Raw genomic sequence first — 13,204 nt, 5'->3', positions numbered from 1 at the left:
GGGTTTAGGAGGAGAGGACATGATGTGGTCTCTTGGGTTGGAGACATGGACAGCCTGGCGCGTGCTGGAGCCATCCCAATGGCGCCTCATCTGCATAGTAGGAACAACTGCCCCATCCTGGGAGGAGTGAGCTCTTTGCTTGACTGTCTACTTGTGCATCTCTTCTACACCAGGCTGAGTCTTTGCTTTCCTCTCTGCAGACACCGATCCAGCCATGGCGACTCCCTCTGCTGCCTTTGAGGCCCTTATGAATGGAGTGACCAGCTGGGATGTCCCCGAGGATGCCACCCCAAGTGAACTGCTGCTCATTGGAGAGGCCTCCTTCCCGGTGATGGTGAATGACGTGGGCCAGGTCCTCATCGCTGCCTCCTCCTATGGCCGCGGCCGCCTGGTAGTAGTGGCCCACGAGGACTACCTGGTGGAGGCCCAGCTCACTCCCTTTCTGCTCAATGCAGTGGGCTGGCTTTGTTCTTCCCCTGGGGCCCCCATCGGAGTGCACCCATCCCTGGCACCCTTGGCCAAAATCCTCGAGGGCACTGGTTTGGAGGCAAAGATCGAGTCGGAAGTGAAAGACTCCCTGGGGGTTTACTGTATCGATGCCTACAATGAAACCATGACTGAGAAGTTGGTCCAGTTTATGAAACGCGGCGGGGGCTTGCTCATTGGAGGCCAAGCCTGGGATTGGGCCAACCAGGGCGATGATGAAAGGGTCCTGTTCACGTTCCCCGGCAACCTCGTGACCAGCGTGGCCGGCATATACTTCACCGAGAACAAAGGGGACACGAGTTTCTTTAAAGTCTCCAAGAAGATGCCCAAGATCCCAGTCTTAGTTAGGTGAGTGCGTAACCCAGTGAGGAACTGATCTCAGGTTAAAAGGCAGACGTGGTTCTTATCTTCACATTGTTCTCAGGCTAAAGAAAATAACTTGCCACTCAGTTGTAGATTCACCATAAATCCACCAAATTTTAAAAATACCCCGAGACACAGAAGGTGCCAGGGCCCGATTGCTGCCGCCTCCTCAGAGCAGACCACCTAGCTTAGTGATCGCTTCTTAGGGATCTCTGTCCCAGCCCATTCCATTCCCCCCAAGGATCTAACTTAATAAAATATATTGCTGGCCCCAAGAGTTGGCATTGCTAATCCAGGAAGGTTCATAGAAGAAGGTGGTTTTTGACTGAAATGTGAGGAAGAGGGAAACAGACCCCATAAGACAAAGTCTGGAGAGCTGTGGAAAAAGATCTGGAATGTCAAGCCAGATGGGGTCAGCATGGAAGTAAGAACTCAAGGATTCAGAAGTTGGGAGAGTGGAAAGGAGGGCCAAGTTCTGTGTTACATGTAGGAGTCAGGAAAGGATTTTACCTCTGGGGCAAAAGACCTGAAGATGGAGAATGCAGGAGGCAGAGGAGGCTGCACTGGAAGTTCTCTGAGACCACTATGATCTGTGCCCCTCGTGCTCCAGCGAGCATCTCCTGCAGAGCTGGACACAGAGCAGCTTAGCAGGGGACTTAGGAAACAATCTTTGGGTGGAGAAAGAGGGAAATAGAAGACAGAGCGGTCCCAGGAGTAGAAGACAGGCCCAGGTCATGTCCTGTGTTATCATTAAAACCGTCAGCATCCTTGGAGCCCAGAGCACTGGTATTTGGGACCAGTAGGGTTGGGTACAGAAGGACACCAGGGTGAGTATGGGGTTTTAGGGAAAGAATTATGGCCTCTCCTTGGCTTGGAGCTCCTCAGCACCCCACAGCTCCATTCTCTCATGGGCAGTGAGGGAGGAAGCATAGTGATTGATCAGACTGATCAGACTTCAGCTCTTCATCCTAAGGAACGGGAAGGTAAGACTTGGTCATAATCCTGTTTAACAACCCGGTCCCCCTTTGTTGTCTGAAAGGATATTTCTCTCCTAAAATTATATGTCTTTGATTCTTTGTCTATGCCTAAATGATCTCTCACCATCATAGAATCTGATTTGGGAAGGGTTAGGGTATCTGTGGGCTCACACATGCATGAAGTCAACTGAAGGCTAATATTTCCACCATGGAGACAATGGATGATGCTGCTGTTAGTTACTTACTAGGAATAATTGCCTTGCAGCTCTTGATTCTGCTTATTCAGGTAGGTATTTCATGGCACGACTCATACATCTGATGGGTCATTTTTTGACCGATGGAAGATGGCATTAGTGATTTTCCTGAGCTACTTGGCTAAGATGAAGTAAGGAGAAAAAAGTAAAAGGTATGAGGATATATCTATGTGTGTGTATATATATATATAAATTTATATATTTTTATATATATTTATATTTATATATATATATGTAAAGAAATACTTGTCAATGCTTAGGTTGAGATTAGTAGGGGAAAAAAGAAAACAAAACACCTCTTCTTTTCACTGACAATTTTAATACTAGCTCTCCAGTACCCAGTACCCAGTACTGCAAGGGTCACATTGGCTGCCTTTCTCCCACCCAATGTGGTGGTTACATATTTGTGTGGGTTTATATAGGAGCTTTCTTCGCTGGTCTGTGTTTCTGGTCTTGTTCCAGAACCATATTCTTTTGTGTCCAGCTGCTGTCTAGTAGATTTTGAAGTCAGGGAGCATGATCTTCCAGCTTTTCTCCTTTTCTCTCAAGATTGTTTGGCTATTCAAGGCTTCTTATGGTTCCATGCAAATTTTATGATTGTTTGCTCTATTTCTTTGAAAAAGTCATTGGCATTTCAATAAGAATTGTGTTGAACCTGTCCATTGCTTTAGGTAACATGCCATTTTAAGGTTGTTTATTCTTCCCATGAGCCTGGGATAGCTTTCCATTTCTTTGTGTCTTTTTTATTTTATTTAAGAGTCTTAATGGTTTTCAGTGTATAGTTCCTTTCCCTCCTCCTTACATTTATTCCCAGATATTTCATTCTTTTTGGTGCAGTTGTCAATGAGATTTGTTTTAAGTGTCTCTTTCTTCTAAGTCATTGTATATATCGAATGCAACAGATTTTTGTGTATTCATTTTGTACCCTGCTGTATTTTACTGTAGTCATTTATTATTTCTAGTAGTTTTTTCATAGTCTTTTGGATTTTTCTTTGTATATTATCCAGTTCTCTGCAAATAGTGATAGTTTCACTTCTCTTTTCCAGTTTGGATTCATTTTATGCCCTCTTGTCTAATTGCCCTAGCTAGGACTTCCAGTGCTATGGTGAATAGCAATGGTGAGAGTGGACATCCTTGTCTTGTACCAGATCTTAGTACAAATGCTTTTAGTTTTCAATTTTGTTGTTGCTTTTTGCCTTTGAGTATAATATTGGCTGTGGGCTTGTTGTATAAAGACTTTATTATGTTCAGATAAGTTTTGTTTATTCCCACTTTATTGAGAACTTTATCATAAACGGGTGTTGAATCTTATTGAATACTTTTTTTGTGTCAGTTGAAATAGTCATGTGATTTTTTTACCTCCCATTTTGTTGATCTGGTGAATAACTGGGTGTCTTGTTTAAAATTTTTTCATTTTATAAAACATTATAGTATAAACCTACAATATAGCTTTTTTTATCTTTGTATATTATTCCTTCTTTTATTTACAGTTTATAATATATTTATCTTAGCCTATGTGTTATTTCAAATTCTGTTCATAAAATTTTCATTCTGCATAATCTTTAAAATTACATTGGATTCACTTTTTGGAAATGCAGTGAGTATATCTTACTGAATCATTTCCTTGCTATTGAGCCTTTGAATGTGTCTCCACTCTTGTTGTAATAGGTAATACTGTATGAAATACCCTCAAAGCCTCTTAGAAATACTGGGCAATACAAGACACAGAGCTGCTCCTGTGATAACTCAAAAAGAAAGATTATTTCCATCACAGGCTAAGTGAGTGAGGTCAACGTGAAAATCTCAGTGGATCTTGTCACTCTACTAAAGTGTCTTCTTAATTTTTAAACCCCCATATGACTATATGAGTGTGAATTAAGATAGTTTTAACTCGAATGATTGCCCACTTCTATTCAAAATAAAATCTAAACAAGATCTTGGGAACCTTTCAGTCTTCTCAGTGAGTAAATTGTCTGCACTTCTTATCATAATGAATCAAATTTTTTATCAGAAAGAGTCACTACTTTGGGCCTCCCCGGTGGCGCAGTGGTTGAGCGCCGGGTTGCGAAGCTGCCCGCGGCCTCTGCGGTGCCGGTTCGATCCCCGGCTGCTCCCCGGCCACCGGAGGAGGGTCCCACATGGCGCGCAGACCTCTCCTGCCGCCCGCTGCTCCCCTCAGCAGTGTCCTTCGGTCCTTCTGCCTGCTCTGCTCCCCGCTCTGGCTCTGGTGAATTCTCTCACCCTCCCGCGCTTCTGACTGTACCCAGTGCATGTATAAACAAAAAACAAACAAACAAATAAATAAATAAACATGCCTCTATAAAAAAAAAAAAGAAAGAGTCACTACTTTTTGGATCAAAAAATAAAGCCCCAAGTAATAAAACCAGCTGATGTAACAAGAACACCCACAGATGTCAGGAGGCTCATAGTCTCTACCCTCATTTCCCGCCTGGGAACTCCAGATTATAAAGAGATTTCAGAATTTTGAAAATTGAATGTCTACTTGAATTTAGTTCACATGAACAAGAAAACTGCCAAATTTCTGAAGGTAAACATGAATATCTCTCCCCAAGTAGTTTGGAAAATAAAAATATCTGAGCAGATATTAATAAGCTTATTTATAACAAGGATCCACAAATCCCTTGGATGTCATTAGCAGTATGTGGAATGCTAATTCTAGATCCTATGTCAGGATCTTAACCAGGCGTGGCAAGAGTGAATATACTTATCCAACTTGTACTTTGCTTCCACTACATTCACCAAAATCCACTGGATTCACTTGTTGGGAATGCAGTGAGTATATCTTATTAATATGTAAACATATTAGCTGTAAGTACTTGGCAGTTTCCTTCTAGAAAGATTTTAACATGTCAGCTTTCCCCAGGTGACCTACAGACTCAATCCAATCCAATGCAATGATTCTAGAATGAATGTGCACATGAAAGTAACAAATATAATCTAATTTCAAAACATATTAGGAAGCTAATAATCAAAACACTGGGATTGGCATAAGGATAGACACACAGATTAATGGAATGGGCTATGTAGTGCAGAAACTGACTGATTCATGGTCAGTAATTTTTGACAAAGGTAATTCAATTAGGAAAGGACAATCTTTTCAACCTATGGTTCTGGAGCAGCTGACCACTCTTATGGAAAAAACGGTGAATTGTGACCTTGAACTTACAAAGTGCTGAAATAGAAAACTAGTTTTTTATTTTAGTATCACCAACATAATGATAGAGTAAGATGTTGCTTGAGAAATAGAAATGTCACAAAGCTAGAACATTCTGGTTGGCCTGGCTAGTGACTACGTGCTCTGGACAGATGATCATGAGAAGCCAGATTATCATCACCAGGTTGTTGTGTGAATCTGGAATCAGAACAAGCAGAACTAACTGAATGGCTTGAAATGTTAGTGATTCTAAGAGCTGATGGCTCATCTAGGAGGGTGATGCCTTCCTCTTTAGGAAGAGGTTGTGCCTGCTATGGGGACTACAGTTTTCCTACCAGTTGATGAGAGAACAGCAACACTACACACGTCTAACGGACCCCCATTCCAGTGCTTTCTTACAACCACAAAGCCAGTGCTCAAGCTTACAGGGGTCACTCTGCCTCGTCCATCAGTCATGCCACAAAGGTGTCTGACCTCCATTTACCATTTGAGGATTATGGAATTCCTGAGATCTTTTTTTGGGGGATGGAATGGGTTGTTACCCACAGATAGGACCAGATGGATAGCTTGGATATCCTCATCCCATGAGCCAACCATGAATAGGTGGACTGCAGGTGTGGACAGATGAGTCCTCTTGGGCTCAGATGACTAGCAGGTCCCACTACCATCCCTGCCTTGCCTTTTGAAATAGAGTGATTCTTCACCAGCCCAGTAACTAAGCTCTCCGTCCACTTTATTTGCAGGAGATTATAAACAAGAAAGGTCTAAATAAGATTCTTTATGAGAACGAAATGAGCATTTCCCATTCAGTTCTTTATATAATGCTTCAAAGGCTGAAATAAGTCTTAAATCGTGAATACTCAGCAACTGAGATTGCCTTTGGAGGACTTGATTGCCAAGAATGAGCAGAGTAGAATTAACATTCTCTTTTCCCTCAAACAAACCTCCATACCCAGTGAAGTCAGATCTGCCCACTTACAGATGTGCACCTGTAAGTGTTCAACACAATAATACAGTGGGCACTTATACAACAGGGAACAGGGGCTAGATCACCCACCTTTGCTCAGTCGAAAGTCTGTACAAAACATTTGACCACCCAGAACTTCACTAATAGCCTGCTGTTGGCTGGAATCCTTACTAATAACATAAGCAATGGATTAGCACGTATTTTGGATGTTATATGCATATTATACTGTATTACAGTCAGGTAAGCTAGAGAAAAGAAAGAGTATTAAGAAAATTATAAGGACCAGAAAGTACATTTACAGCATTGAGCTGTATATATCAACACTGAGTTTATGGCATCTGCTTACTAGAAAATCCACCCAGGAGGGGCCCACGGAGCTCAAACCGTGATGCTCCAGGGCGCCCTGTGTTAGTGAAATTGGCACCCTGTCATCTAAGCTGCTCCGTAACAGAACATGCGTGTCTTGCAGCTGCGAGGACGACCTCTCAGAGGACAGAGAGGAGCTCCTGCACGGCATCTCGGAGCTGGACATCACCAACTCGGATTGCTTCCCGTCCCAGCTGCTGGTGCACGGGGCCCTGGCCTTCCCCCTGGGCCTGGACTCCTACCACGGCTGTGTGATTGCGGCCGCCCGCTACGGGCGCGGCCGGGTGGTGGTGACTGGCCACAAGGTCTTGTTCTCCGTGGGGAAGCTGGGTCCCTTCTTGCTCAATGCCGTCCGCTGGCTGGACGCGGGCCGCCGGGGCAAGATCGTGGTGCAGACAGAGCTGAGAGCGCTGAGCGGCCTGCTGGCAGTGGGGGGCATCGACGCCAGCGTGGAGCCCCACCTGACCAGTGATGCCAGCGTCTACTGCTTCGAGCCCATGAGTGACGTGGGGGTCAAGGAGCTGCAGGAGTTTGTGGCGGAGGGCGGGGGGCTGTTTGTGGGCGCCCAGGCCTGGTGGTGGGCCTTCAAGAACCCCGGAGTGTCCCCTCTGGCCCGGTTCCCAGGGAACCTCCTCCTCAACCCCTTCGGCATCAGCATCACAAGCCAAAGCCTGAACCCAGGGCCCTTTCGCACCCCGAAGGCAGGGATCAGGACCTATCACTTCCGTTCCACCCTGGCCGAGTTCGAGGTCATCATGGGCAGGAAGCGCGGGAACGTGGAGAAGGGCTGGCTGGCCAAGCTGGGGCCCGACGGCGCGGCCTTCCTCCAGATCCCGGCTGAGGAGATCCCCGCCTATATGTCGGTGCACCGGCTCCTGAGGAAGCTGCTGAGTCGCTACCGGCTCCCCGTGGCCACCCGCGAGAACCCGGTTATCAATGACTGCTGCCGGGGTGCCATGCTCTCCCTGGCCACTGGTCTGGCCCACTCCGGAAGTGACCTGTCTCTGTTAGTGCCGGAAATTGACGATGTGTACAGCAGCCCCTACCTGCGCCCCTCGGAGTCCCCCATCACTGTGGAGGTCAACTGCAACAACCCAGGTAAGGAAGGAGGTGGGCACCTGGGGTGGGTGTGGTGATGCCAGCAGCTCATGTCAGGGTCTGGTCTCCACCAGGGCATCGCCACCTGTTGCTGTGCACGGTAGATGGGCTGGGGTGGTAATATTTGTAAGAAATGAGTCAGGGAGGGCTGCAGGGGGGAGGTGCGACACTCATGAGGGGCTGGGGGAGGAGGGATCGAGCAGCCCTCTCTCTTTCCTGCAGGCACCAGGTACTGCTGGATGAGCACCGGGCTCTATATCCCAGGGAGGCAGATTCTAGAGGTCTCGCTGCCTGAAGCTGCGGCCTCTGCTGACCTGAAGGTAAGTCCCCGCCCAGCCCACCTGGAAATGTGGGGCCAGTGGACATCATATTTATCCATGGTTTTCGGTCTGCCAAAAAAAAACCCTACTGGCAATACAGGGCACGTACCTCCTCCTGCGTTTTAAGGGTGAGGAAACTAGGTATGGAATAGCTAATTGCCCCAGAGGCTGCGGCTCAGACCTGGCCAGCTTCTGCCTTGTGCATTTCACTTACGCCATCACCTGGGGAATAAGAAAGGGACCCCACGGCAGCGCTCTGGCACGTGGTGTATCTCATCAGTTTTTGTTGCCGTTCTCTGCCGCGTGCATCTGTCTCCCGTGCACACCAGGTCTCTGACTCCAGCACCTCCCTGGCAGCCCAGCCCGCCTCTGTTTTCTCACTTTCACATACACACACCCTCTTCCGAAAATAAGTTGCTCCCCTGCTCTGTCCCCCTGAGGGTCACTGTGACCCACCTGTGGCCTGTTTAGCATCGATCCGGGAGAACAACCCAGGACTCCATCAACTACGGGGCTCACTTTATTGGCCCAGGAGGGAGGCTGGAGTCTGGGGAGAGTCCAACGCCACACTCCATCAGCCGCCCCACGGCCCCACCCCCATCCACAAGAGACACGATTCCTTCTGCCCATTCCTAGTGCAGAATCACCACTGCAGGAGGCAACCTGGGGTTCTGTATTGTAGAACCCGAGACCCCTGGAGGGGCTGCCCTCTCAGGCTCAGCCTGGGGGTCACAGCTGGTGCTCCCACATCAGCAACTCAACATGACTCTTTGTGGGACTGTTTGCCTCCTCGGGAGGATTCTACACATAGTTCGGTCCGCATGACCTGGAGGACGGATGGTTTCATGGGTTTCGTGCTCACGACACGCGTGGTGGGCAGGCTGGGGTGCACGGGGCCCAGTGAACCTTCCTGCCTCCACCTCCTGCTCACCCTCCTTGTGCCCAAGGTGACTCTGGGGGTCTGTCTTCCCCAGATACAGATAGGCTGCCACACGGATGACCTGACCAGGGCCAGCAAGCTGTTCCGAGGGCCCCTGGTGATCAACCGGTGCTGCCTGGACAAGCCCAGCAAGTCCATCACCTGCCTTTGGGGGGGGCTGCTCTACATCATCGTGCCACAGAGCAGCAAGCTGGGCACCGTGCCCATCACCGTCAAGGGTGCCGTGCATGCCCCCTACTACAAGCTGGGTGAGTGGGGGTCCTGGGGAGCACCCCAAGGCCAGGGAGAGGAGGCCACTTGCTCTTTAGTGTAGGAAGACAGCTTCAGATCCGCTCAGGGACGGGAGGCGAGCTTCTCGACTTAGCAGCCACAGAGATGAAAGACCAAAGCACATCCCGGGGAATTCACAGAAGGGTGAGGAGGGAGGGTACGGTGGCCATGTCCTTGGCATCCTCCTGGGGTTCTAGTTGGGTGCTGCAGCAGCAGGGGTGTGGAAAAGTGAGAGCCAAGCCTCTGGCCTGTCTTCCCAGGGGAGACGTCCCAGGAGGAGTGGAAGAGGCGGATCCAGGAGCATCCGGGGCCCTGGGGAGAGCTGGCCACGGACAACATCATCCTGACGGTGCCGACCGCCAACCTCCGCACGCTGGAGAACCCCGAGCCGCTGCTCCGCCTCTGGGATGAGGTGATGCAGGCGGTGGCCAGGCTGGGCGCCGAGCCCTTCCCTCTGCGCTTGCCTCAGAGGATCGTGGCCGACGTGCAGATCTCAGTCGGTGGGTGCTCCCCGCATGACCCCGGGCTTCCTTCCAACAGCCATGCCAGGGCAGCCAGTGGGGTCAGAGGGTTTTCCTAGCAAGACATGGAAGGTGTCATCCTTGCCATATAACTGGAAAGAGTGTATTTTAAAAATACAGACTCAGCAGCCTCCGTCTACAAAAATTGCCGACCGCCTAAATGTCCAGAGTATGGAATGATTCGGTAACAATGTCCCTTCAACCGAGGTTGAGGAGGCCATTTAAGGTAACCCGTTGATGGCATAAGGAATATGGTGAGACCCGAGACATGGAGAAAGCGGGCTGTCCAGCCGCATGTCGCCAGTGTAGTAAAATACACGGTGGTCTAAGCACCCAGTCACCGGGCACCACACAGTGGCGGGGTGGGGGGATGCAGAAGGTCCATGGTCTCCCCATTGTCCAACATGGGTCTCTGCAGAGTGGGTGAGACGTCCAAGGCCTTGACCGAGGCTCCAGGTGTTGGGAGAAGGAATTGAGCAACTAGAGAAGAGGCAGCTCTCCGCCCTGCCAACTGTGATGATATAAACCTGTCCTTTTAAAATTAAAACAAAAGAAACCCAACAAGCTTAGCGAAGACACTGAGAAAAGAGATTTTTGCAAATAAGTGGGGGGGGGGGGCGCGCGTGTAGAAATTACAGGACCCTGAAAATTTCCACCCTGGCTCTCTTGGCTGACATAAGTGGCCATTGTGAAGTCACTGATTTCGGGCGACTCCGTGCCTACATACAGAGAGGGCAGCCCATCCTCAGAGGCCTCCGCTATGAGGACACTGTAAGGAGACAGGCCCACATGGGCAAGCGTGCTTAGACAAGCAGGGAAACATGACCCGCCATCTGCCCTGCTCCCCGGCCCTCCCGCGGCCGAGCCCGCTCAGATCAGAGAGCAGAGGGCGTCCTCGCAGAACGCGCGGAGGAGAGAGGCAGGCCCTGGAGGGTGTAGGTCTGGAGCATTAGAGGGGCCCCAGAAGTCACCTGGGGCCTTGGGGAGTGACGAGACCGAGAACTGCGTGGCGGGGAGCACACTGAGCCTCTCCTTCTGTTTCCCAGGCTGGATGCACGCCGGGTACCCCATCATGTGCCACCTGGAATCCGTGCAGGAGCTCATCAACGAGAAGCTCATCAGAACCAAGGGCCTGTGGGGGCCCGTCCACGAGCTGGGCCGCAACCAGCAGCGGCAGGAGTGGGAGTTCCCGCCGCACACCACTGAGGCCACCTGCAACCTGTGGTGTGTGTATGTGCACGAGACGGTGCTGGGCATCCCCCGGGGCCGGGCCAATATTGCTCTGTGGCCCCCAGTTCGGGAGAAGAGAGTGAGAATCTACCTGGGCAAGGGTCCCAACGTGAAAAACTGGAATGCATGGACGGCGCTGGAGACGTACCTACAGGTAAATGCCTGGCACGGAGGGGACCATGGTGGCAGCATTACTAGGTGATGTTCTGGTGACCCAGGAGACCCCTGCTTCATGTCCCCAAGCCAGGCAAAGCCCAGGTGTGACGGTTCCATTTGAAGAAGCCTCTACATGACCCTGCAGTGAATTTACTCGCCTTAAATGAGTCCCCACCCCACCTCCCTGCCCCCACCCCACAATCTGGACACTATGAGAGTAGATAGAAAGCAGCGAGAAAGGTTCCAAATGGTAGAGGCGGGGCCTCCCTGGAGGTGCAAGGAGTTAAGACGCAGCCTATGAAGCTATCCACAGCCACTGCAGCATGAGCTTGATCCCCAACCAGGGACCTGACCCACATGGCACAGCAGACCTCTTCTGCCTCCCTGCTGCTCCCCTCAGCAGTGGATTTCAGTTGATCCACCTGCTCTGTTCCCCGCTCTGTCTCTGGTGAATCCCCTCACCCCCACACCTCTGGCCTGCACCCCAGTTCTTGTATGCATAGATAAACCTTTAAAAAAAAACAAAATGGCAGCAGCAATTATAGCACTGGAAATATACCACCACTGGCTTTAAACCAGACACACCTGACAGCAAAGCCGAACTCTGCTATGTAACACTATCTGAAACCAAACAACCCTCCCCCCACACAATGAGTGGAATGTGAACAATTTTTATCCGTGAATGCAGAACATCTCTGCGTCTCACGTTCCTCCTCAGTCCATCCAGGCTGCCCCGCTTTGCCTTTAAATTGTCATTCAATGCCCCATCCCTTGTCCCTTCCCTGGATGGCTCCCAGCTCACTGTGGAGTGTCATTACCTTGGATTCCGGGACTCCGTCTTGGGCCAGGAGCACGCTATTCTGGTTCTTCCACCTGTTCCAGTTTCTCTATTCATTCCCCACGGCTCTGAGAACAACGGTGACTGTGCCAGAGAGGCCGGGCCTGGTCTTAGGGGCCTTTCACCCCAGAGACAAAGTTCCTCGTCTGTGACATGAAGTTGAGGTTGGTCTAGGGAACTGCTCAGTGTTAAAATCCACCGTGCAGCCTGGCCACTGTTTCCAAAGCCTGGGGAGGGCTGCCTTTTTCCAAATGTACGCCTGACTCTCCACTCGAGTACAGCCTTCTGCTTCTACCAACCTCACTTCCTCCTCAAAGACCTTGAAAATTGACACAGACCTGTGATTAGTGAGGATTCCCTTACACCAGGGTAGGGGGTAGGAGCTTCCAGGTGTTTGCGTTTAATCTTGCAACTCTGGAAGATAGAATTTTCTCACTTCAGCCCATTTTAAATCCTGTGTAATATTCTAGCACTACTATCGTGAGCCGGTGAGATATATGAATAATTATATTGGTAGTAAATATTGATAATGGCTGCTATGACCCCAGCCCTTATTTTTGAGTGTCTACTTTCTGAGGAGCTCTGTGTCGCCAAGGGTCCTAATTAACATCAGACATGAGAGGCAGGACACGAGGCTGCAGGAAACTCGGGGAGAAGGCCAGCGGCAGGATGCCTGTGGTGGTCCGTTGTACAGTTAATGCCTTTGCCGCCATGTTTGCCATGCTGGTTGATGAGATGTCTCATCCTGCTTCCCTCTCTCTTTCTAGCTCCAGGAGGCCTTTGGCTGGGAGCCATTCATCCGTCTCTTCACTGAGTATAGAAACCAGACCAACTTGCCCACAGACAACGTCGACAAAATGAATCTGTGGGTGAAGATGTTCTCCCACCAAGTGCAGAAGAATCTGGCTCCGTTCTTTGAGGCCTGGGCCTGGCCGATCCAGAAGGAAGTGGCTACCAGCCTGGCCTATCTGCCTGAATGGAAGGAAAATATTATGAAATTGTACCTCCTCACACAGATGTAAGGAGTGCCCAGCGAGGTGGCAGGTAGAGAGGTTTGGGGAGGTAGGCAGAGCTAGGGGGTCACGCCTCGACCTCTGTGTCACAGGCGTCCAGCCTTGTCCTCCCAGCTCGTGTTCCCATATCCTAGTTCCCAGTGTCTCCAGGCAGTGGGTGAAGGACACAGCAGGAAGTAGAAGCAGGATTTCTTAGGAGCAGGGCCCTTAGTGGGGGGCTGATCCCCTCC

General features: G+C 49.9%; 1 protein-coding gene across 1 annotated transcript; it reads left to right on the top strand.

The window, feature by feature from the left end:
- Nucleotides 1-208: 208 nt before the first annotated feature.
- On the top strand, nt 209-12,983 carry LOC311168224 (TRPM8 channel-associated factor 1; the record flags this gene model as incomplete). The annotated part of the gene is made up of 7 exons (XM_084229606.1): nt 209-834; nt 6,692-7,686; nt 7,909-8,006; nt 8,981-9,194; nt 9,477-9,716; nt 10,784-11,121; nt 12,729-12,983. The coding sequence occupies exons 1-7, from the start codon at nt 215-217 to the stop codon at nt 12,981-12,983; spliced, it is 2,760 nt and encodes a 919-aa protein (XP_084085732.1). The 5' UTR covers nt 209-214.
- Between the last annotated feature and the right edge of the window lie 221 nt (nt 12,984-13,204).

This window comes from Talpa europaea (genome assembly GCF_964194135.1).
Source record: "Talpa europaea genome assembly, chromosome: 3".
Taxonomy (NCBI): domain Eukaryota; kingdom Metazoa; phylum Chordata; class Mammalia; order Eulipotyphla; family Talpidae; genus Talpa; species Talpa europaea.
This window is presented reverse-complemented; position numbering and strand designations above follow the sequence as displayed.